Raw genomic sequence first — 25,918 nt, 5'->3', positions numbered from 1 at the left:
AGGAAATATGCAGAATAAAGAATAGTATAATACATTGTAGTAATCTAGGACAATTGACAATTGAAAATGGCTGAGCAGAACACCAAACAAAAATGACAACAAATAGAGCTATTAGAAATTTTTAAAAAGTCATTAAAATGGCAAACTAATAGATGGCTTAAACTATACATTAAACACAGCTGAAGAGAGAATTGGTGAACTTGTCGATAGACCTGAAGAAATTGTCCAGCCAAGGGACGAGGAGATAAATTATATAAAAGAGCAGTTAAGAGACATGGAGATTAGAATGAGAAGGTCTGGTATAAATCTAATTGTTATTCTTGAAGGAGACACTAAAGAGAATGGAGGAGAGGCCGTCATCGATGAGCAAATGGCTAAGAATTTTCCACAACTGATGAAAGATAGGAATCCACAGATTCGTGAAGTACAACGTAATCTGAGCAGAGTAAACAAAAGGAAATACACAGCGAGGCGTATTTTAGTGAAGCTGCAGCATGCCAAAGACAGTGACGTTATGAAAGCAACCAGAGAAACAGGATGATCTAAAAACAATGAAACAGACTTCAATTTCTTCTCTCAGTCACAGTGAGGACATTCTGCCTGTTATTGCTGCACAGTTGAAATGAGAAGTGTGAGAGAATGGTTATTTTTCTCTTTAGGCTGTCTCATTTATGTGTTTTGACTGAAGTTGTTAAACTTTTTCTTAATTGTGAAAAAAATGCATGTTGTGTATATTGATTTTTACTAAATGTAGTCTGATTGCTTTTTTTATTGAAGTCCCATTGGTTTATAATATTATATAGATTTCAGGTTTACAGCGATGTATTTGACTTCTATGTAGACTGCATTGTGTTTGCCACCAGAAAGTCTGGTTGCCATCTGATTGCTTCTTTATAACAAGCTTTATATAGTGGGCAAAAATGTAGTTAATTTGATATTATTGGAGCTCTATCAAGGCTGCAGTTATTCAGTTTCTTTTCTCATGACACAAATTTATTGGTTTAAGGGCTGGACAAGTATTCTCACATGTTAGCTGAGGTCTACAACTTATTTCTGTTGCAAGAAATGTATAATTGTAGCTGTTGAACTTCTTCCCAAGCTAAAGTGAAGTTAACATCTGTATTTGGGTATGAAAATAATTCTAAAATGAGTTTTTAAAAATAAAAAATGACTTGGTTAACCCTTACTACTAACCATGATATATAGGCACTTATTGCTGGTAGTAAAGCTCTTTCTATGTACTGGATCTAGTCTTAAAAAGTCAATTAGAATCAAAAGGCAGCCGAGGCAGTTCCTTTGTGATGACAGAACAGTTCTGTATCTGGATTGTGGTTATAGGAATCTATACATGTGATAAAATGTCATAGAATTATATCCATACATACCAAAAAAAAAAAATGATGTAAAGATTGGTGCAATCCTAGTAGGGTCTGTAGTCTATTAAGGAATTATGCTGGTGTCAGTTTCCTGGTTTTGCTATATTGTTCTTCAGTTACGTACGATGTTACATGGGATCCTCTACTATTGTTTTGATCCATTCTACTATTTTTGCCACTACTTGTAGGTCTGTAATTATTTAAAATTAAAAGTAAAATTTAGGAAAAATGCCACTTGGAGCATGACAGCCAGGAAAATGGATTCTTCTTGTTATTTGTGAATCTTATAGAACATTAATACAAATATTTAGAAATATTTGGTGAACCCTGGAGGGTGAACTCTGTCATCTCGTTGTGGTTAAAAGGTGAGCTGGAGGGGCCGGCCCGGTGGTGCAGTGGTTAAGTGCGCACGTTCTGCTTCGATGGCCCCAGGTTCACTGGCTCGGATCCCGGGTGCGGACATGGCACCGCTTGGCAAGCCATGCTGTGGTAGGCGTCCCACATATAAAGTGGAGGAGGATGAGCACGGATGTTGGCTCAGGGCCAGTCTTCCTCAGCAAAAAGAGGAGGATTGGCAGCAGTTAGCTCAGGGCTAATCTTCCTCAAAAAAAAAAAAAAATGAACTGGAGAGGGCAACTCAGTGTCTGTGTTACTATTTAAGGTTGTATACTTGCAACATAAAAATCAAAAAGTGGCTGTTGTTACAACCCTTGAAAGACTAGCCAGAACTGGCCTTGTTGCCTAAAATTAAATAAACTTTTGCCATAGCATGAAAAATTGTTTACCATAGTCAATGGAATGGCAATTTTTAAAAAAGTGTTTCAGGGTTTTCAAGTTTGGTTTATAACTATTAAGTGGAAGCATGAAGCATGAAGCATTTGGGAAATCCAGAATTTATTGTGGAATGAATGTAATTGCCTGAACTAAGCTTTAGTGAATTAACCGTTGAGTGAGTCCACTTCATAAGAAAATAATGACTATGCGTGTACTCTTCAATGCATTAAATCGAGAGATTGTTCTGGTCTTCTTCCTCCCTGTCTCCCTTCTTTCTTTTCTCTTTTATATTTGCAGTTGAATGAGGTGGTGTCTTTCTTTTTCTCTAGACAACTTTAATTGAAATAATTCAGACTTAGTGGGATGCTATTCAGAAAATACCTATATTAAAATCTTTATTACAATAAAACTAAGTAACAGTGAAGAAAAAAGAAAATGATCTTCACTAAGACAAATCAAGGAAAAGGGAATCCACAAATAACCAATTTTAGAATGAAAAAAAAAACTGTAGATAGAGCAGAGATTAAATAAGAAGAGAATACTCTGATAATTTTATGGCAATAAATTTGAAAAATTAAACCCAAATTGACAAACCTCTAGAAAATGCTAAATGACTTAAAAAGAAATAGATAGCTTGAATATTTCTATATGTTTAAAGGAAAATGAATGAGTAATTAAAAATTTTCCCCGAAGAAAAACACCAGGATCAGATGATTTTACAGGTAAGTTTGCCAACCTTTCAAGGAAGAGATCATTTCTTGAAAGAAAAAAAGGGAACATTCTCCAACTTATTCCAAGAGCAAGCATGACTTGAAACCAAACAACACTGTATGAGATGAGACCATCACCAGTGTCGGTTATAAACACAAACACAAAAATTCCAAACCATAAATTGCAAAGGTAGTGGACACCTTTAAGCAGACACTTTGGTCAGTGTTACGGACTGTGTGTTTGTGTCCCCCAAAATCCATATTGTTGAAACTCTAATCCCTAATGAAATGGTATTAGGAGATGGGGCCTTTGGGAAGTGCTTAGGTCTAGATGACGTCATGAAGGTGGAGCCCCCACAATAGGATTAGTGTCCTTATAAGAAGAGAGAGTGACCCCGTGTGTGCATGCACCAAGGAAGGCTATACAAGGACATAAGCAGGAAGAGAGCTCTCACCAGCACCTGGCCCTGCTGGCACCCTGTTCTTGGACTTCCAGCCTCCAGAACTGTGAGAAGTAAATGTTTGTTGTTTGAGCCCCCCAGTCTGTGATATTTTTGTTATAGCAGCCTGAACTCGCTGAAGCAGTCAAGGAAGCCCGTCTGCTAAGCTTTCTTATTAGGTGCGATGATTTGTAATGTGTCTCTTCCTCTTCTGTTATTTAATCTCAGCACTCCTGAACTAGACTCCTGTATAAGACTAAAAATGAGCATCCTTGCCTTCTTCCTGATTTTAAAGGAAGTGGTTCAAAGGTATTACCATTGAGAATGTTGTTAGCTGAGATTTTTTATGTAGACTCATTGTCAGGTTAACGGAGTTCTTTCTATTCCCAGTTTAGAAGAGACTTAAGAGACAGAACAGCCAAGGGGAGTGAGTGGACTTTGGCTCCTGATTCCAAAAAACTAAATGTAGAAAAAGACAGTTTTTGAGGTATTTGAGAAAATTCACTTATGGATTGGGTATTAGAGGACAGTGAAGAATTGTTTTAACTTAGGTGTGATTGTGCATTGTGACTGTATAAGAAAAATGCACTTTTTATTAGTTTTTTAAATTGCGGTTAAATATACATAACATAAAATTTATGACTTTTGCCATTTTAAAGTGTACAAGTTCTGTGGCATTAAGCACATTCACATTGTTGTGCAACCATCGCCACCGTCCGCCTCCAGAACTTTTTCATCTTCCCAGACTGAAACTCGATACCCACTAAACAGCAGCTCCTCATTCCTTCCTCCAGCCCCTGGCAACCTCCATCCTGCTTTCTGTCTCTATGAATTTGACTGCTCTGGATACTTCATATCAGTGGAATCATACAGTATTTGTCCTTTTGTGACTGGCTTATTTCACTTAGCATAACGTCCTCAAGGTTAGTCCATGATGTAGCGTGTATCAGAAATTTCCTTCCTTTTTAGGCTACTTAATATTCTTTTGTATGTATTTACCACATTTTGTTTATCCATTCATCCGTCAACAGACACTTGGGTTGTTTCTGCCTTTTGGCTTTCCGAATAATGCTGCTGTGAACATGAGTGTACAAATCTCTGTTCAAGTCCTTGCTTTCAGTTCTTTTGGATACTCATACATACCCAAAAGTGGAATTGCTGGATTGTATAGTAATTCCATGTTTTTCTCAATGGCTGTGCCATTTTACGTTCCCATTAGCAATGCACAAGGGTTCTACTTTCTTCGCATCCTTGTCAACACTTGGTAGAAAATGCCCATGTTTTTAGTAGATCTGTGCAAGGTAAGGCTGAGGAAGGAGAAGAGTTTCTCGTCACCCATTCCCTGTAGAGCAGCCATGCCCCACCCATAGAACTTCAGCTCCTACCAGCTGACGGGCAGCGTGGCCGTCTGCCCAGGCTCCCTTCACTCTTAGCTTGATGGTGCCTGTATTTACCATGTGTGCCTGTAAAACTTCTATCATGACTCTGAAAAGAAAGACTTTCAGGGAAAAAAGAGAAACTAAACACTCTGTGATTTAGGGATCCACATATGTGTAGTAAAACTGTTCATTTTTAAAAGGCAAGGGAATGCTGGGCTCTATTTGTGATGGTAGGGACCTTTTGGGCAGAGGTGGGGATGGCATCAGGGAGAAATAGCACAGTGTTGGTCATGTTCCAGTTTTAAGCTGGGTGCTGATTTCCTTGGTGCTTTATTATTACGTCTCATTACCTCTGTTAATTACTTGTGTCCTTTTGTGTGTATAATATTACATACTTTACGTTTTAAATCTTAAACCAATAACTTTTATTCCTTAGGGCTGTGGTTCCTACATGTTGGCCAAAGGTCTGGTTCTGGTCTGAAATTTCCACTGCTATAGTCTGAGGCAAAAATAGAGAATAGAGTGAGTTTTATAAAGCTAAATTTATTCAAGATGAAATCATAGAGTTAAAAGGATGCAGTCTGTTGTCTTGTTTCTTCTACTCTCAGTAAAAATGGCAAACAGAAAAAATGGATGACCTTGTATAAGGTCACTACCATCAAAAAGATGTTTTCACTGGTCCTTGAAATAAAAAATTCTAGGAATTATTGCCCCAGAGAACACAGCACTGTGTTCAGTAGCCAAACACCAAGGCTGATGATACTCAATACAGTGATTTCACATACTGCCCTTTTCACAGAAAGCATCTCTCTAATTTAAAGAGCTAATTTAGAGGAAGCGTTAATTGGCCCTATCTAAAGACTCCTGAGTAAATTTTAATTACTCAGCAAAGACATACTCTAAGCTCAGAGGAGTTGGATTCTCAAATATCAGCCTATGATAGTCACGACTAACATTTATTGAGCATTTACTCTCCCATTGACTATTTTGTATAGGTTGTCTCACTTAATTTTCCGAAATGTTCTTTTTCCCGTTTAACTGACAACTGAAACTTTCACTAATATGTTGCTCAGTATCCATAAGTAAGAAAAAGGGGAGCTGGAATTAACAGTTTGGCAGTTTGACACTTCATCAACACTCTTAGCTACTGCTTAATTGTGTACCACATATGGCATTTCCATTTAAAAGCCAAGTGTTATGGGCTACAGAGTAGGTACTGAGCACTAAATTCAGAACTCAGCCCTCTCCCTTTCGTTACCTCTCATTTCTCGAACTGTCTGATATTTAAGGAGTCCAGAATCATAGAGCTTAAAGGGGGAATGCTAAGCTTGTTGGAAACATTGCTGTTTTACCATTGTGGTCTTCAAATGCTATTGCAGGCAGTGACCTAATTGTGCTCATTTCTTATACCCTTCTGAGACATTAGCAAATGCACTGTATAAATTCAATCATAGGCAGAAGATTGAGGGAGAAAGGGGGAGTTCCAGCAAACTCCAGTGACTGGTGGCTGAGGTATCGTGGGGAGAATGGGGAAGGTGGTACAGCTCCAAGCTAAGAGGCATAAGGAGAGGTTGAGAAGACAATAGAGTGAAAAGTTTGGGTGAGAGAGCTTAAAAGGAGGTCCATAGTAATCAGAGACTCATGGGGCTGAGGGGACCGTGAATCTCCTCAGAGAAGGATAAAGGAAAAGCAGAGGGAAGTTCACAGTGCTTCAGGATAATGTTATCTTAGTAGAAGAGAAATGGGAAAATGCACATATAAGGCAATGAGTTCTAGTTCACACTGCAATAAAATGAAGACTGTGAACTATGCTTCTATTTTCTCATTTTTAGATTCTTTATCTCTCTTCACATCTATTTGTGAGCATTTGCCAGAATTCTTCCTTAGTCATACATATTGCCTTCTAGGATTTCAAAATCCTTATCCTTAAGAATCGCATGCAATTTCTCCCCTTCCTAGCAAGGTCAGACTTCCCTTCTTTCTTCTTCTTCCTCTCTCATTCTCTCCTGTCCTCCCTTCTCTTCTCATGTTAGTTGCCTATTACTGTGTAACAAATCAACCAAAACATCGTGGCTTAAAACAACAATGTACTATTATCTCTCACAGTTTTGAGAAATGATGAGGTTGAACCGAGCAGTTCTTGCTCAAGGTCTTTCATCCAATTGCAGTCAGGTGGTGGTTGGGGTTGGAGTCATCTAAAGTCTCCACTGGGTTGGATGTCCAAGATGGCGGGCGTCCTCATAACATGTCTGGTGCCTCAGATGGTTGGAGACTGATAGACTCTTCCTTCCCTCCCTTCCTCTCTCCCTCCCTCCATCTCTCTGTGCACCATACAGCTGCTCTACATGGTTAGCTTGGGTTTCCTCACAGCATGGAAGTTTCAGAGTAGTTGGACTTACGTGGTAGCCATATTTCCCCAGACAAACATTCCAAGAAACCTAAGTGGAAGGAAGTTCAAAGCTTATGATCTAGCCCCAGAAGTCACTCAGCACCACTGTTGCTGCATTTTATTGGTCCATAGATGGTCACAGAGCCAGCCCAGAGCCACCCCAGGGGAGGGGGACAGTCAAGGGTGTGAATACAGGGAAGTGTGATTTATTGGGGGTGGTGCACCTCTCCAAAGAACTAGTGAACATGTTTCTCATTTATTGAAATTTCTGTCCCTTTCTGTGTTCCTTATAAGTGAAATATCTTGTTACTGTTGTATATCTTGCTTCACATCCATTTTTTTCCTAATTGTTTATGTTAAGAGCCATTGAAAGACTTCTTTGAAGAATTCTTATGTATTCCCTCAAATGAATCTTAAGAATATATTTGCATTTATTGATATTAAAATTTAAGCAACCCAAAGGCCCTATAGGAAAACTGTATGACTGTTTTTGAGAAAGTTTCTTTGGGAAATCAGATTTGATTCACTTTCTAACCACTGATGATAACGTATCAAACTTAAAAGGCAGATCAGTTTTAGGGAAAAGTGATACACCGTCATGTGTGGGTGTCCTTGGGTGAACTCCCCAACAATATTGCTTTTCATGCCTAGCCACTAATTAAAAAACCTGTTCTCCTGTTGGGACTGAACCATGGTTTACTTTCTGGTTGGACCTTTTTTTACTTTTATTCAGACTCGTACAAGCCACAGCTATTCTTTTTTAATCATCCCCCTCCCACAAAAAAGAGAGAACTTGAATCTAAAAGATGTGTTGCAGAGGCACATGGCAGTTTGAGAAATTCTGTATTGAAAACCTTGTGCCTATAGATGGCTTCCCTTTCCCGAGATTCTGCAAATGCCGTTGAAGTCTTAGGTTTTTGCAAAGAGTTACTGGCTTTTTTTTTTTTTTAAAGAAGCTAAATCTCCAAAGCTTTTCCCTGGTGATTATGGAGAACAACACATGTGAGAGAAAGTGGGCAGTTGGAGGTGGCAAATAATTTGACTTTTTTTTTTCTACCCACAAGCTCTGGGAAAACTCTGGCATAGAGGATTAATTTGCTCATGAGATTTCACTGCGGTTGCCATTAAGAAAAAACTAACAGGAACAGCAGGGGAGAAGCGTTTCCAAACTCTGGGGAAAAGAGTTAAGGATTTATGGTAGGAAGCAGAGCTCTCCTTTTTCTCTTTTACAACAATTCTGAGTTAAGCATCTGAGGTTGATATCATTTCTCTCACACAGGACTTTATATAGCTGTCTGAAAGCTGACTCTGAAAAATGATAATTAGCAGTTGTAGTTTCCATAATTTGTCTTCATGCAGGGAAAATATTCCATTAAAAAAAAAAGAAAACTTTTAGACTCAATCCTTTCCCAATTTTTTAAAAAAGCATTGGAAAATATCAAGTTGTACCATTGGTGATTTGCTTCCACATCTCTATTCTCATGCGTGGGTTCTACAGGCAGCTTCACAGTGCAGAAGGGCCCTTCCTTTCCTTGGTTTCCACCAGTTGAGGGAGGGTAATAGACTTTAGTGAGAGCAACATTTTCTAGAAGCTTTACTCTAAACCCCTCAATAAAAATTTCCACTGAACCGCAGGCAAAGTATGAGGACCCTTTGAGCTTTAGGCCCAGGCGAAATGCACTGCTTGCTCCCTCCCCTACCACCACAACCCATACCAACGGTCAGCTCAGGGCTACCCTTGGTCATGTCAACTGCTTGATGGTGAGAGATGAACCAGCCTGAGGGGGCACAGCAGCAGGAGGGAAAGGGGGCTGGGAGGGCGTGAGGGGGGCCAGGGTCACCAGACATGTTCTTATTCATGATTTCCTTAATTCTCACAACTTCCCTGGGAAGTCGTATTATTCCCGTGTTTGCCGATGAGGAAACCCCTGAAGCCCAGAGTTTAAATAACTTGCTTTCATGCAACTTAGTTAAACCAAGTATTTAAAGTATTTAAACCAAATAAAATCTAAGAATTTCGTTTAATCCTTGGGTAAAATGAGGGATTTTAATTCCAGCCTGTCTAACAGCCCAGCCAATGTTCTTTCCACCTCCTTATCCCTCTCATAAGCCATCGGTAACTGGTAATCCACATATGAATGAAAACGGGGAAACTTTCTTGAGGTGAGCCTGTGGCACTTAGTCAAGTAACAATAGTTGTCACTCTCTCTTGTTTAATCTTGTAGTGGAGTACGACAAGGAGTTCTCCCCTCGCCAGCGACACCACAAAGAGTTCAAGTTCAACTTATCCCAGATTCCTGAGGGTGAGGCGGTGACGGCTGCAGAATTCCGAATCTACAAGGACTGTGTTGTGGGGAGTTTTAAAAACCAAACTTTTCTTATCAGCATTTATCAAGTCTTACAGGAGCATCAGCACAGGTATGAAGGCTCAAGGAACCCCAAAGGGGAGGCTGGCCCCCATTTCTCACCCTGTCGTCATGTAACCCCGACTGTGTCTGTGGAAGGTGACTTGGAGGTCAGGGGCAGCCCATTAGCATTGTGAGGGGTGTGTTCTGAATGGTAGTGGTTAGCTGGCAGGAAGATTTCTTACTATTAAGTTGAAGATTTTCCAAATAGTTTTCTTCTCCTAAGCAAACCAGTGAACGGTGTTTACTAAGCATCCTTTGTGATCAGAGAACATGTGACTTATTGGGGATAAAATGTTGCCCACTTTCATTTAGTCCCTACTTTGAATGATGAGTGAAGGTGGCTAAAATAAATTCACATGTGAAAATTATATAAGGATGCTTACAAATGATGCCAATTCAAGTAAATAGAAGGTTATGTATTTGTGCATATAATATATACATATGTATATGATATATTATGAGTAAGTGAGTGTGTCTCAAATATATTGTTTATCATTTGGATACAAGGGAGCAATAGATTTTTTTCCATGTCTGTATTATTCTTGTTTCCGAAATGAGGCCAGACTCTTTGGCCTCAATGAACTGCAATGAAGGATATTTGGGGGGCTGCCTAGAAATAAAGAAAAACTTCCATGGAATGACTTTTGGAGGATGGGAAAGGCTAAGGGCTGAAGCTATTACAGCAGTTAGTTCAAACCTATAGTGCACAGAAAAACAAGCCAATGACCTTGACTTTTGCTTAGTATTTAGGGGTCAGCTTAGTGAGAAAGCAGTGCCTGATGCACAGGAGATTAGCATTGCTGCCTAGTTCTCAGTGTGCATGAGGTAGACACGCAGCATGTGATCTGACAGCCTGGCCATTACATGGTAGAGGTGGAGATAAAAATTAAAGGAAGAGAATGCAGAGGGGGAGGGAACCCCACATTTACAGACTCTGTAAGGGATTTGCCAGCTTTGGTTTTATAAACCAAGCCCAAATTCTTGCTTTTGGTCTTGGAAGTCTGTTGACTTCCCGAGAATGTCCAAAGGTCTAGGAATGACTTTGGTTTATTATGAGGTTATGGATCTGTGTGTGGGTCTGTCACAAATATGCACACTAAAGTAATAATGGACATTAACTTGCCCCATAAAAGGTTTATTTTAGTTTTGAGAACATTGCCAACATTTGGCCCTTGTGCATATTCAAGTCTATAATGAGGGAAATAAAGAAAGGACACCTGCCAGGCTTTGGGGACATGTCATGGTGTTGAACATACACACTGATGGTTGTATGTGAATTCTTAACTGGAATAGTTAAATAGTAAGTAAAACATAGTCATTGTGGTGTCTTTATAATGGACCAAAATTTTAGAATGAACAGGAAGTTTTCTGATGTCTGATTTTCACTCCTAAATAAAAGTATGTTCAATGACCTAACTGTTGAGGGCCTCTTTTGAAAAATAAATTATTCATTGCTAGATTTTCGTCTTTCAGTACTTCAGAGAGAATTGGTATTCAGTAGTTCTTTGGAACTGCTTTAGCCATTGATTTTTCAATCTGCCTAATTGTTCCATTATATTTCTCTGGCAGAAATACCCTACTGGTGCCTTTTTGGCTCAGAACTTTGTTTGGAATACATAGTTTTCACTGTCCTGCAGGAAAAGCTTTATAGCGAAAACATTAGATTGGGGGTTTTATGACTATGGAATATTTTAAAATTATTATTATTTTAAAAAGAGAGAGAGCTAGCAGACCATTTGTAAGGTTTATATTGAACTCTAGCCAAAAACAAACAGCTGCCTTGTGCTTAAGATGGTGGTGTCATACTTCCTCGAGGCCAGCGGTGTGTTTGGAAAACAAAATCCCAAACGGTCCCAGCCTTTGATGACTCTCTGTCAAAGCAGAGTTGTAATTTCTCTGCCTTCTAGGATGGGAATATTTGGCGATTGGATGTGTTTAATTTTGTGCGTAGGAAAAGGGACATACTGGGAAAACTGGGAGAATTTCATGCTTTTGAAGATTCCAGGTTGGCGAAGAGGAGATTTTCTTTTCTTATCGGTGGGCCAGGAGCCCAGGCCTCCTGCTGTCTCCTCGTGTTCTTCCAGAGGCCTCCAGATTTAACTGCAGGACTCCTTCTGGGAAAGGTTTGATCTCCCCATCTGTACCGTCTTGGGGTTTCTTGGCTGAAAATGATTCTCCAGGCTTGTGAAGAAACTTATTTGTCTAATCTGTGTTTAAGTGAAATTTGTAGTATTTGATGGATTAACTTAATTTAACAAATGTTTGTGTTGCAAAATAGTTGGCCTCCTTGAAAAAGAAAAAAAAAAAGGCAGGTTTTTCACTGCTGAGTCATACTCTCAGCTGAGGCAGAAGAAGTTATGTTTTGGGCCTCCTGATGTAAAAGGCAGCTAGGAAGCCTGATCCAGGGAGGGTCAGAAAAGATTCCTGGGAGATAGGCCATGCTGGGAACGCTGCAGAAACATATTCCTCTGACTAATAAGGGATTATTGGACCAGGTAAGTTCAAAAAAGTGACTGCTTGAGTAGACGGTGCTTTGAGTAAGAACAGGGAAACTTTTGATACTTTATTCAAAACCTGAGAATAAGCCATGAGATAGAACCTAAGTCCTGAGAGGATCTGGAGCAGCCCACAGAGCAGAACGGGACCCGCAACGCGACAGCGTGCACAGTTAACGCAGAGCAGCCAGGACGCTGCGCTTGTTTTTAGATTTACTTTATGGTATGCTGCGGAGTTTACATTTTACGATGAGTTTGGTGTTAATATCTGGTATTATAAATCATTATGTTTTTATGATGACACTAGTAAAAACTGACCTTTATATGGTACTAGAGTTTGGAAAAGACCTTCTCAGATATCCCCTCGTTAGGATTCAACCATGACCACATCAGATAAGCAGGACAGGCATGTTATCTTTTAGAGAATGAAACGTGGCACTTGGGAATTTTGCCAAGTCCAAATTATGCCTAAACTGTTGACTTCTGCATTTTCCCAAAAGTCACCCCGATAACATGGAGGCAGTCCCGAGATAAAGGTGAAGTGCCAGAGAGAGGTAAGCAGTCTCCTTCTGGCCTGCCCACATCTCCATCTCCTGGGCCTTGATGCCAGCATCCCCAGGATGCTTCTGTTTGGATGGCAAATGAAACGGCTCTGCTGGGGGTGAAAATTGTCAGTTAGAATTCAGGCCCTGGTACTTTGACTGTCAAGGCCTTCCTGCAGAAAAACTTTGCAAACCTTTGTTGATCTATAATTCATCAACCATCGATCTATTAGCAGATACTCTAAAGGAAAGGTGTGGAGGGGAAGAAAGACTAGAATAAATTTATACAAATGTATTTGTACTTATTCACAGAATTATACATTTGTCCATTTACTTTACCGTTTTCTTCTGCATGTCATATACACTAAGCTGTCTTTGTACTTGGAGTGGAAAGGATGCTCTGAAAAACTTCCGACCTTTCGTGTTCGTGGATAGTAGTGTGATGGTAGCGTGTTGCTTTTCACAACTTGTACACAGGATCTTTATTTCTAAAGGACTGTTAGATTAATAGTTCAGTTTTGGGCTTTAAAGAATATCATGTTCATCTACATTTCTTGTTTGGTTGAAGACATACTTTTTCTGGTCTTAATTGAATTTTGTATACGTAGAAGTCATCTCTTGAAAGCCAGCCAGAAATTTTAACAGACATGTTCAGTGTCTGCAAGGTGGTCCCGTTTGTACATGAATTGGCCACTCTTGCCTCCACTAGTTTTGAAATTCCCTGTTCTCCTTTGTATGTTTTGGCAACTGCCTTGCTCGGCAGTGATAGTCGATCTTCTGTGTATATGATAACTTCGCTTTTCCGTGTTCTATCATGGTGCAATCTTTTGCAAAACATTTAAAGTGAGAATTAATTACCAGATTTAAAATTCACTTCTTCCTGGTATGAGCAGTATCACAACTCCTCTGTTGGCAAACAGGTAAAGAATTTTTTATTTGTGTTTTTTTTAAGTTGGGTTCATATGTTTCATCCTGACTCCAGAATCCTTGGGATGTGGAGAAATGCACCTTTGAATCAAGGAAACAAGGCAATGCTGTTTTAGAGTTGGTTTTCGAAACTGAGAAAGATTTCCTCAGGCCAGCCCGGAAGCCATGCCAGTGGAGTCCCCAGGAACAATCCCAGACTGAGTTATCGCTTAAACTAAATTTTTGACAAAATTCATCAATTCTGACCTACTTTACAAGTAGAGTATAATTGTCCCAGGAGAGAAAATAACTGTCAAAGGGTAAAAACATGTTTTTCCAGAATTTTTGGTCTGATATTCCTCTCTGAACCATTCACAGAGATAGGAAACACAGGAATAAGTCGGGGAAGGGGAATGGCGATGAGTTCAGGTTCAACATGTTTGAGTCGTGGAAGGGGTGCCCAAGAGGCTGCAGGACAGGGAGGAGTTGAGCTCAGCAGAACGAGCTACACTACAGTACTAGGTATTTGAGATCATCTGTGAGCTGAAGTAGATGAGATAGCCCAGCTGTGTAAGAAGAGAAAAACCTAATTGATCCAGTACCGTTTATTGAAAATACTCTCCTTTTTCAATGCCGTTTATTGGGATATTTGTCATAAGTCAGGTCATCATATATGTGTGGGTCTGTTTCTGAGGTCTTTATTCTGTTTCATTGGTTAATTTTTCTCTTCTTCCACCAATTCTATACTCTTAATTCTTTTAGTTTTATAGGAAGCCTTGATATCCAGAATATAAGTTCTCCAAATTTGTTCTTTGAGACTTTCTTGGCTATTTATGGCCCCTTTGAATTCCCATATAAATTGTAAAATTGGCGTTTCAATGTCCATGAAAGAAATTTGCTGGGCTTCTGATTGGAATTGCATTAAATCTAGAAATCAATTTGGGAAGAATTGACTCTTACCAATATTGAGTGTTCCAATCCAGGAATATGATATTTATCTAGGCTTTCTTTAATTTCTCTCAATATTATCTCGTAGTTTTGTATGTCTTGAATATTTTTATTAGAATTATTCCTAGCATTGAAATTTTTGATGCTATTGTAAATGGTATTGTTAGCTTTAAAAAATCTCAGTGTCTAGTTGTTTTTTGCCTACATATAGAAATACAATTGATTTGTCTATGTTGATCTTTTATCCAGGAATCTTGCAAATTCACATATTCTGATAATTATTTTGTGCAGTGTCTTGGAATTTCTATAAATATAATCATGTCATCTATAAATATCAGTCATTTCTTCCTTTGTAATTCTTATGTTTTTTGTTTCTTTTTCCTTTTTTCTTTTTTTTAATTGCAGTAACATTGGTTTATAACATTATATAAATTTCAGGTGTACGTTGTTATATTTCGATTTCTGTGTAGATTACATCACGTTCACCATGCAAAGACCAATTACACCTCTTTCACCCTCCTCCTCCCACTTCCCCTCTGGTAATCACCAATCCAATCTCTGTTTTTATGTGTTTGTATGTCATTTTTATCTTCTACTTATGAATGAGATCATATGGTATTTGACTTTCTTCCTCTGACTTATTTCACTCAGCATAATACCCTCAGGGTCCATCCACATTGTTACAAATGGCCAGGTTTCATCATTTCTTATGACTGAGTATTCCATTGTGTATACATACCACATCTTCTTTATCCAATTGTCCCTTGATGGACACCTCGGTTGCTTCCAAGTCTTGGCTATTGTGAATAATGCTGCAATGAACATAGGGGTGCATGTATCTCTATGCATTTGTGTTTTTAAGTTCTTTGGATAAATACCCAACGGTGGAATAGCCGGATCATATGGTAGATATATTCTTAATTTTTGAGGACTCTCCATACTGTTTTCCATAGTGGCTGCACCAGCTTGCACTCCCACCAGCAGTGTACAAGGGTTCCCTTCTCTCCACATCCTCGCCAACATTTGTTGTTTCCTGTCTTGTTAATTATAGCCATTCTGACCAGAGTGAAGTGATACCTCATTGTACTTTTGATTTGCATTTCCCTGCTAGCTAATGATGTTGAGCATCTTTTCATATGCCTGTCGGCCATCCGTATATCTTCTTTGGAGAAATCTCTGTTCAGATCTTCTGCTCATTTTTTAATTGGGCTGTTAGTTTTTTTGTTGTTGAGATGTATGAGTTCTTTGTATATTTTGGATATTAACCCCTTATCAGATATGTGGTTTGCAAATATCCTTTCTCAATTGTTAGGTTGTCTTTTCATTTTGTTGATGGTTTTCTTTGCTGTGCAGAGCTTTTTAGTTTGATGTAGTCCCATTTGTTTATTTTTTTCTGTTGTTTCCTTTGCCCAGTCAGACATGGTACTTGAAAATATGCTGCTAAGAGCCATGTCAAGGAGTGTACTGCCTATGTTTTCTTCTAGAAGTTTCATGGTTTCGGGTCTTACATTCAAGTCTTTAATCCATTTTGAGTTGATTTTTGTGCATGGTGTGAGGGAAGTGGCTGTCCAGTTTTCCCAACACCGTTTATTGAAGAGACTTTCTTTTCTCCATTGTATGTTCTTGGCTCCCTTGTCGACTATTAGCTGTCTATAAATGTGTGGGTTTGTTTCTAGCTCTTGATTCTGTTCCATTGATCTGTGTGTCTGTTTTTGTGCCAGTACCATGCTGTTTTGGTTACTGTAGCTTTGTAGTATATTTTGAAATCAGGGAGTGTGATAGCTCCAGCTTTGTTCTTTTTTCTCAGGATTCCTTTGGTTATTTGGGGTCTTTTCTTATTACATATAAATTTTAGGATTCTTTCTTCTATTTCTGTGAAAAATGTTGTTGGAACTTTGATAGGGATTGCGTAGAATCTATAGATTGCTTTAGGAAGTATGGACATTTTAACTATGTTTAATTCTTCCTATCCAAGAGCACAGAATATCTTTCCATTTCTTTGTGTCTTCAATTCCTTTCAATAATGTTTTATAGTTTTCAGTGTACAGATCTTTCACCTTTTGGTTGAATTTATTCCTAGTATTTTATCCTTTTTGTTGCAGTTATAAATGGGATTGTATTCTTAATTTCTCTTTCTGCTACTTTGTTGTTAGTGTATAGAAATGCAAATGATTTTTGTATGTTGATTTTGTATCTTGCTACCTGACTGTATTCATTTATCATTTCTAGAAAATTTTTAGTGGATTCTTTAATGTTTTATATGTATAAACTCATGTCATCTGTAAATAGTGACAGTTTCACTTCTTTTTCCAATTTGGATCCCTTTTATTTCTTTTTCTTGCCTGATTGCTCTGGCTAAGACTTCCAATGCTATGTTAAATAAGAGTGGTAAAAGTGGGCATCCTTGTCTGGTTCCTGTTCTTAGAGGGATAGCTTTCAGTTTTTCTCTATCAAGAATGGTATTAGCTGTGGGTTTGTCATATAAGGCCTTTATTATGTTGATGTTCTTTCCTTCTGTACCCATTTTATTCAGAGTTTTATCATAAATGGATACTGTATCTTGTCAAATGCTTTCTCTGATCTGTTGAGATGATGATGTGATTTTTATTCTCATTTTGTTAATGTGGTATATCATTTGTGGATGTTGAACCATGCCTGCATCCCTGGAATAAATCCCACTTGATCACGGTGTGTGACCTTTTTAATGTATTGTTGTATTTGATTTACTAGTATTTCATTGAGGATTTTTGCATCAAAGTTCATCAGTGATATTGGCCTGTAATTTTCTTTTTTTGTGTTGTCCTTGTCTGGTTTTGGTATTAGGGTATTGTTGGTTTGTAGAATGAGTTAGGAACCTTCTCCTCCGCTTCAATTTTTTGGAAGACTTTGAGAAGGATGGGTATTAAGTCTTCTTTGAATGTTTGGTAGAATTCACCAGGGAAGCCATCTGGTCCTGGACTTTTATCTTTTGGGAGGTTTTTGATTTCTGTTTCGATCTCCTTAGTGGTGATCGGTCTATTCAAATTTTCTTCTTCCTGGTCTAGTTTTGGAAGGTTGTATGTTTCTGAGAATTTATCCATTTCTTCTAGATTATCCAATTTGTTGGTATATAGCTTTTTGTAATATTCTCTTATTGTCTTTTGTATTTCTGAGGTGTCCATTGTAATTTTTCCTCTTTCATTTCTGATTTTATTTATTTGAGCCTTCTCTCCTTTTTTCTTGGTGAGTCTAGCAAAAGGTTTGTCCATTTTGTTTTAGCCTTTCAAAGAGCCAGCTCTTCATTTCATTGATTTGTTGTATTGTTTTTTTAATCTCTATTTCATTCATTTCTGTTCTGGTTTTTATTATTTCCCTCCTTCTACTGATTTTGGGCTTTGTTCTTCTTTTCCACTTCCTTTAGGTGCACTGTTAGACTGTTTGAGATTTTTCTTGTTTGTTGAGGTAGGCTTGTATTGCTATAAACTTCCCTCTTAGAACCACTTTTGCTGTGTCCCATGGATTTTGGCATGTTGTATTTTCATTTTCATTTGTCTCCAGGTATTTTTTGATTTCTTCTTAGATCTATTCATTGACACAATTGTTGTTCAGTAGCATTTTGTTTAATCTCCACATATCTGTGGCTTTTCTGATTTTCTTCCTGTAGTTGATTTCTAGTTTCATATCTTTGTGGTCAGAAAAGATGCTTCATATTATTTCAGTCTTCTTAAATTTATTGAGACTTGTCTTGTGGCCTAATATGTGATCAGTCCTGAAGAATGTTCCGTGTGCATTTGAAAATAATGTATATTCTGTAGTTTTTAGGTGGAATGTTCTGTATATATATACTGAGTCCATCTCATCTAATGTGTCATTTCAGGCCAGTGTTTCCTTGTTGATCTTCTGTTTGGATGATCTATCCATTGGTGTAAGTGGAGTATTAAAGTCCCCTACTATATTTCTCCTTTTATGTCTGTTAATAATTGCTTTATATATTTAGGTGCTCCTGTGTTGAATGCATAGATATTTACAAGTGTTATATCCTCTTGTTGGATTGTTCCCTTTATCATTATGTATTGCTCTTCTTTGTGTCTTGTTACAGTTTTTGTTTTAAAATCTATTTTGTCTGATATAAGTATTGCCACCCCAGCTTTCTTTTCTTTGCCATTTGCATGGAGTATCTTTTTCCATCCCTTCACTATCAGTTTGTGAGTGTCTTTAGGTCTGAAGTGTGTCTCTTGTGTGCAGCATATATATGGGTCTTGTTTTTTTATCCACTCAGCCACCCTATGTCTTTTGATTGGAGCATTTAGTCCATCGACATTTAAAGTAGCTATTGATAAATATGTACTTATTGCCATTTTCTTACTTTTTTCTGAGTGTTTTAGTAGTTATTCTCTGTTCCTTTCTTCTTCTCTTGCTCTCTTCCCTTGTGGTTTGATGTCTTTCTTTAGTATTATGTTTGGGTTCCTTTCTCTTAATTATTTGTGTATTTATTATTGATTTCTGGTTTGTGATTACCATGAGGTTCATATATAGTAACCTACATGTATAGCAATCTATATTGAGTTGATGGTCTCTTTAGTTTGACCTCTTCCTAAAGCTCTACTCTTTTACTCCCCCTTTCCCACATTTTATGTTTTTGAAATCATATCTAACCTTTTATTTTGTGTGTGTGTATCCATTACCCTCTTATCATTGAAATAAGTAATTTTAGTACTTTTGTCTTTTGACCTTCATGTTATCTTCATAGGTGGTTGATCTGCTACCTTTACTGTATTTTTGCCTTTACCAGTGATGTTATTGCCTTTTTTTGGTGATAATTTTCTTATTCCTATTTGTCTTCTCTTTCCCACTTAAATACGTCCCTTTAGATTTCTTGTAAAACTGGTTTCTTGGTGATAAACTCCTTTAGTTTTTGCTTATCTGGGAAACTCTTTCTTTCTCCTTCCATTCTGAATGATAACCTTGCTGGGTAGAGTAGAGTATTCTTGGCTGTAGGTTTTTTCCTTTCAGCACTTTAAATATATCATGGCATTCCCTTCTAGTCTGTAAGCTTTCTGCCAAGAAGTCAGCTGATAGCCTTATGGGGTTTCCTTTGTATGTCACTTGTTGCCTTTCTCTTGCAGCTTTTAGGATTCTCTCTTTGTCTTTAATTTTGGACATTTTAATTACAATGTATCTTGGTGTGGGCCTCTTTGGGTTTATTTTGTTTGGTGTTCTCTATGCTTCCTGTACCTGGATGTCTGTTTCCTTCCTTAGGTTAGGAAAGTTTTCAGCTATTATTTCTTCAAATAGATTCTCTGCCCCTTTGTCTCTCTCTTCTCCATCTGGGACACCTATAATATGAATGTTAGTGTACTTGGTGGTTGTCCCAGAGTTCCCTTAGACTGTTCTCATTCTTTTTAATTCTTTTTTCTTTTATCTGTTCTGCTTGGGTGACTTCCTCTAGTATTTTATCTAGCTCGCTGGTCCATTCTTCTGTATTATGTACTCTGCTATTGAGTCCTTCTAGTGAATTTTTCATTTCCAATATTATATTCTTCATTTCTGATTGGTTCTTTTTTATATTTTCTAATTCTTTGTTGATGTTCTCACTGTATTCATCCATTCTTCTCCCAAGATCAGCGAGCATCCTTAAGAATTTTTTTGAACTCTTTTTCAGGTAGATTGTTTATTTCTGTTTCATTTAGTTCTTTTTCTGGGGTTTTGTCCTGTTCCCTTGCTTGGAACATATTCCTTTGCCTCCTCCTCATTTTGTCTCTTTCTCTGTGCTTATATCTGTGTATTAGGTAGGTCAGCTATGTCTCCTGATCTTAGAGAAGTAGCCTTATGTAAGAGATGCCTTATGAGGCCGGGCAGTGTGCTTTCCTCTTGTCACCAGTTCCAAATGTTCCAGGAATGTCCCCTGTGTGGGCTACATGTGTCCTTGTGTTGTGGCAGGGTTGCTCTTGCTGCAGGTGCCCAGGGAGTTTAGGCCATCTCCCTGGCTGGCTGGTTGTAAAGCTCAGCTGTGTGTGGCTGCCTTGGACCCTTTAGTCACTTTATTGGGTTTGGGGAGCCCCAGCACAGTTGGCAGCAAGGTCTAATAGCACATTCCTGTTGCTGTTTTTCTGTAAAGTGAGTAGGCCTCCAGCGTGCCTTGTTGCTAGGTTTGGGCTTACAATTGCTGAAGGTCAGCTCTCAGGATTGCAGCTGAGTGGGGCTAGCCCCAGGCACAGGAGCACCCAATTGTTTCAGGCTTTGGAAGGCAGGGCCAATTCTGTATGTGGCTGTTTGAGAAGCACAGATCTTCTGCCACTGATAAGCAGGTCCACACACACCATCAACACAGTCCTGGCCCGTGCACACATCCTAACCCCCTGAATCAGACCCAGTCACCCCACTACAGAGGTCCCCACATGCTCCACCTGCTTCTCACGCATGCCCCCTCCCAGACAGAGGTGGACTCATCTGCCTGCCTGTAGAGGATCAAGACACCCAGTCTATGCAGGCTGACAAGTTGCCTGAGGGCTTGCTGTCAAGTGGGACCAGTCCCTAGGGTGGGCTGCCTCCCCTGGCTGAGCTGGATTAAATCAGTGCTCTAGTGGGCAGAGCAGCCTCTGGGCCAACAGGCCAGGGGAAGAACTCCAGTGGTGTCTGCCAGCATGCCTGTACTCAGTCACAATAATGGCTGCTGCCAGTGTCTCTGTCCCTGGAGAGTCACCTCTTACTGAGATGCACCCAGAGCCTATCAGGTGAGTCTCTTTTCACCAAAGGACTGTGCACCTTTCTTTCTGGTGATTTTAGGTTGCTTTCTGAAATGGGTGAATTTGTGCATGGGCCCTTTAAGAACTGGCTTTTTATCACTTATATCCAATAGCTTTTCTAGGGTTATGCTATGTTGAAGTTAATAGCCAGCAAAGCCAGATATTATGACACTCGTCTCAGTTGTACTGAGTCTGAAGGATGCTTATAGTGGTAAGGCTCCCCTGCTCAGATCTCCTACTCCTCCAGGGAAGGCTGCATACCTTGCGATTTCTCCCAGCCAGCTGTGGAACTCTGCAGCTCGCAAAGATGGCTTTTTTCTCTCCAGAAGGAATTTATGCCTCTTCCACCTCAATCAGGACTGTCCCTTGTTGTAGGGGTTCTTTTTATCCAGTTTTAAGTTCTCTCTCAGGGGTAATTGTTCCAAGAGTAGTTATAACTTGGTTGTGTTCATGGGAGGAGGTGAGTTCAGAGTCCACCTATGGCACCATCTTGACACCAATCTCTTCTTGTTTTCTTGTGCTGGCTGGACATCCAGTACAATGGTGAATTCCATTCAGATTTCTAACCTCAAATTGGAAATCTCTGTCAGATTACTAATTGAAGGAGGGAAAGATTTAATATTTCGCTATTAAATATGATGTTTGCTATAAGTGTTTTTGTAGATACTCTTTATTAGATTAAGGAAATTCTCCTCTATTCCTAGTTTACTGAGTTTTGAAAATTAGAAATTGGTGTGGAATTTTATCAATTTTTTTCCGATTTGGGGGCATGATTATATGATTTTTCTCCTTTATAGTGTTATTAATGTAATATACTACATTAACTCATTTTCTAATGTTAAACCAACTTCACATCCCTGGAACATGCCCAACTTGTGATTTATTATCCTTTTTATATAAGGCTAGATTCAAAGATCCTGTCTAATAACTTTATTATCTGAATCATCTATGGTTCTGTTTCCATTATCTGTTTGTTCTCTTGATCTTCCCTCATTTGGTTTTATTTCCTGGCATGTCTGATAATTTTTTTTAATTAAATACTGGACATTATGAAAAACAATTCCAGATATTATCTCCTCCCAGACTAGATCTTATTTTCTTTGGAAAACAGATAAAATGCAGGCAGATCACCTTGTTCTTTTTGTTCTAATTGAGGCTGGGTTTCAGGATGAGTTAAGGTTTGTCTGTTTTTGGTTTTCACTTTCTCCTAGATTTTAGCCCTTTAGAAATCTCAGCTGAAGGTCTAGGATGTTTACCAGAGCCTGTCTTCTTTGGTGGGCTCTGAACTCTAATTTCAACTCCCCAGCAATGTGAGACTGCCAAAAACTCCACTTTGGTTTTTATCTTCTAAGCAGTTTTTTCTGCTTGTTTTCTCAGCTTCTTACTTCATGCATACCCAGCTTAATATTTGGCGAATATCTCAAATGGAAGTATTGGAGTTCAAGGCAGCCACGACTTTGAGAGCCAAGGTCCTAGAGGAAGTGAACCCAAACTTCTATGAGATCACTTTTATGAGCTCACTTCTATGCAGCCCCTTTCCTCTGGGACCTTAGCCCTTTAATTCCCAGCTGCCTTAAACTCCAGTCATCCCCAGCCAGTGATACTGCTCCAGGCTCTAGGCTGCTCCTCCTGTTTGGCATCTGTCCCTCATGCCAGGAGTTGACAAATGCCCTCAGATGAAAAGGCAACAACAAATACAGGGCTCACCTCAACGCCTTTTCCTTCCCTCTGCGATCTTGACCCATCAAGTGTTGTCTGTATTGGTTGCTCTCAGATGACTTCAAATAGTTTTGTTTTTTAACTTGTTCCTTGTGGAAGTGTTACTTTGATACATCAGAGCAAGAAACATACATCTGTGAAGGATGGTATTTTTATTATTCTTAATTAGAAATCTTTATAGCAAATCCCCACAAATGTTGATGTTCGTCTCGTTAACCAAATGGTGTAGTTCTGGAAACATGACCTTAACCCAGTGGTTGATTCAGTTCCAGGATCTCAGAGGGCAGTTTCCTTAGAAAAGCATGTCTTAGAAACTGTTCTATGAATTCTGTTGGATTTTCAGTGCTGCCTGCTGAAGTGAAGTGACGGGAACCTTTATCTTCAGTGAGATAAGTATGAGATACCTGAGACTGTTTTCTTTTTTGAAGAGAAGGGCAAATTTGAGAAAGCCGGGATGGGAGAACTCTATTGTAGTTTGGGCAGAGGAAAATCAAAGCCTTTTATCACCAGGCCCAGCCACACCTGCTTCTCTTTCTGTATCTGGTTTTCATAGGTATGATCCTCAGAGACTCCTGAAATCTTACTGCTGGCTTGACAATCTCTGGCACACTCAGTGTGGGCCCCAGGCAAGCATTGACCTTTTCAGTATTTGTTCCTTTGCCTCTGACAAAGGGATAATACAACTGACCCACAGCTCAGGTTATGTAACTAGTTAGTTTCATCTTCCTAGTCAAATGCATACTCCTCATACCTAGAATGATCTACCTGAAATTTAAAAAAATAAAAGATTCAAGAAGCTACCAAGACTTATTCCTCAGCCTGTCTATGTTCTGTTCTTTGCAAAGTCACGATGTAGAAGAGAATGTTACAGAGAGGAGTTAAAAATTATCATAAAGAATTGTATACACTCAAAAGAATGCTGAATTTGGAGGATAGAGGAAGTCCGGGTGTGGTGGGCAGGAGAAATTGTTGTTTGGGAACTCTTTATCCACTTGGTAAACATGGAAGAGAAAAGAAAACAGGTTTTATTTCTGGAAAGTATGCCTTCTGTATTATTCATTCCCAGAAACAGATTGCTTTGGTTGCATGCATCTCCTTACCAGGCTGTCCAGCTTTGTGGGAGATAGGCCATGGTAGTGGTTAAGATTATTTTTATGGAACATCTTTCTTTTTTGAATCACAAGTTAACAGTATTTTTACTGTTTTATTTCCCCCTGTTGGACAAGGGTATGGAAATCTCAAATTGGTAATGAGAACTAAAACATATAAGATTTGCATGTAACATGTTTGAAGGGTGGCAGAACTCCTCATTCAGCCTGTGCTTGATCACTAGGGACGTTGGAGTATACCCCAGGGGATGGGGACATTATTTTGTTCATGTGGTCAAAGAGGACAGGTTAGGTAGCCATGAATTTAAGTAATCTTCCTCCTTCCCCCTGTCTCCGTGTGTTGGACACATAGAAGCAAGTCTTCTAATAATTCTGTTACTTTGAACTTGATCTTATCTGTGATTCTGAGTATGAGTCTAACTTGATACCTCCCCAGGGGTAAGATCAATCCATAGGACACTCAAACATTTCCTTGTGGAGCAGCCTACATTTGCTTTGCACTCTTTTAAGGACAGGAGCAAGAAATCTTTATGGCAAATAGCTTTGAACCTTAAGTCTGAAAAGCAGGTGAAGGGCATGCTACTCATATTTAAGAGAGAGGGAGTATGCTGTAGGTCAATCGCTCTTGAAGTGTGGTCCCCGGACCGGCAGCATCAGCATCACCTGGGAACCTGTTAGAAATGCAAATTCTCAGGCTCCACCCCAGAAATCTGGGGGTAGGCCCAGCAGCCTGTGTGTCAACAAGCCCCCCAGGGGCTTCCAATGCAGGGTGAATATGAGAACCACCGCTGTGATGGTTAAGAGCATATGCAATACTTGAGCCATGTTGCCTGGGTTCAAATCCCAGCTCTGTACTTACTGGCTGTATGACTGTGAGCAAGCTTTGTGCCTCAGTTTCCTCATCTGTAAACCTGTGATGGTGTTCATAGTATTTGCCTCTCATGGTAGCTGTGAGGAGTTCACATATGTACAAGCAGTTAGCAGTAAACACCACGGAAGGGCTTGCTGTGTTAATATTCGGACAGCAAAGTGATTTGTACTGGCTTATTGAAGATGAATGTCTCTTTCAGAGCTAAGGGACCTTGGATATTTGAACTGTCTCCTTATACCATGCTAGCCCTTGAGGTGAAAATTGGCTAATATCAAGTGGCATAGAATCGATAAGAGCTTAGCCAATTATATAATACAGATGTTCGTTCACTCGTGTTACTCAAATCTGTGCTTGTATGTAGCAGTTTACTCTGATTTGTAGAGCTCTATTTCGCTATTCCTTTTCTGTCTTTTTAGTGGTAAAAGTTTGGACATAATCCTCTATATATGATGCATTACATAAGAAAAAAGTCAAAAGTCTTTCTTTACTAATATTCTAAAATGATTGATTTTTGACTTTCATTCTATTTGAAAATTGAATTTTCCTTGTGTAGAGTTGGTCAGTGTAAGAATGTTGTTTTGTATCTCAGTTTACCATTTAGTCCAGACACACAAATGGCAAAGGAATATGTTATGAAGAAATAAAGAAACCAGACCACAGACTCACCTTTCAAATATTTCCTACATCTGCTTGCTTCAGACTTAGAAATTCCACTTTATCAAGAACAGTTTTCTAGTAAAATGACTAGCAGTGAGCAGAGGTGCACTTCATCTGGGGCACTGTGACCCTACTGGGTGCCATTTGTCAGGAAAGGTCAAAGCCAGGCCACCAGGAGCTCAGACGCCTCCTGCCCTCCTCCAAGGTGAAGAACAGAAAGATCCATTCTGTTTGCCTGATGGAGTATCATCAACATGGGCAGGTGCCTTGGAGGCTGTGCCTCCGAGGTCACGGGGCTGACCTCTCCCACAAGCACCAGTACTGCCAGTCTTGTGAATGGCTTGCTGTCAGTCGACTCTAACCTGAGGGTGAATTTTTGAAAATTTCTAGAAATCTCTTGTTAGGCTTATTACTTGTTAAGAACTTCATTTGCCCTGGTGATCACAATATGAGGAAATGCATGCCCTGGG

General features: G+C 39.1%; 1 protein-coding gene across 1 annotated transcript in view; it reads left to right on the top strand.

Moving 5' to 3' along the window:
* BMP6 (bone morphogenetic protein 6) overlaps nt 1-25,918 on the top strand; it is a 152,300-nt gene that overhangs the window by 107,112 nt on the left and 19,270 nt on the right. The window contains exon 2 of the mRNA XM_044773269.2: nt 9,294-9,486. Coding sequence (XP_044629204.2) covers nt 9,294-9,486 — 193 coding nt within the window. The remainder of the gene's footprint in view (nt 1-9,293; nt 9,487-25,918) is intronic.

This window comes from Equus asinus, chromosome 8 (genome assembly GCF_041296235.1).
Source record: "Equus asinus isolate D_3611 breed Donkey chromosome 8, EquAss-T2T_v2, whole genome shotgun sequence".
Classification (NCBI taxonomy): domain Eukaryota; kingdom Metazoa; phylum Chordata; class Mammalia; order Perissodactyla; family Equidae; genus Equus; species Equus asinus.
The sequence above is the reverse complement of the archived record's forward strand: the minus strand, read 5'-3'. Positions and strand labels throughout refer to the sequence as shown.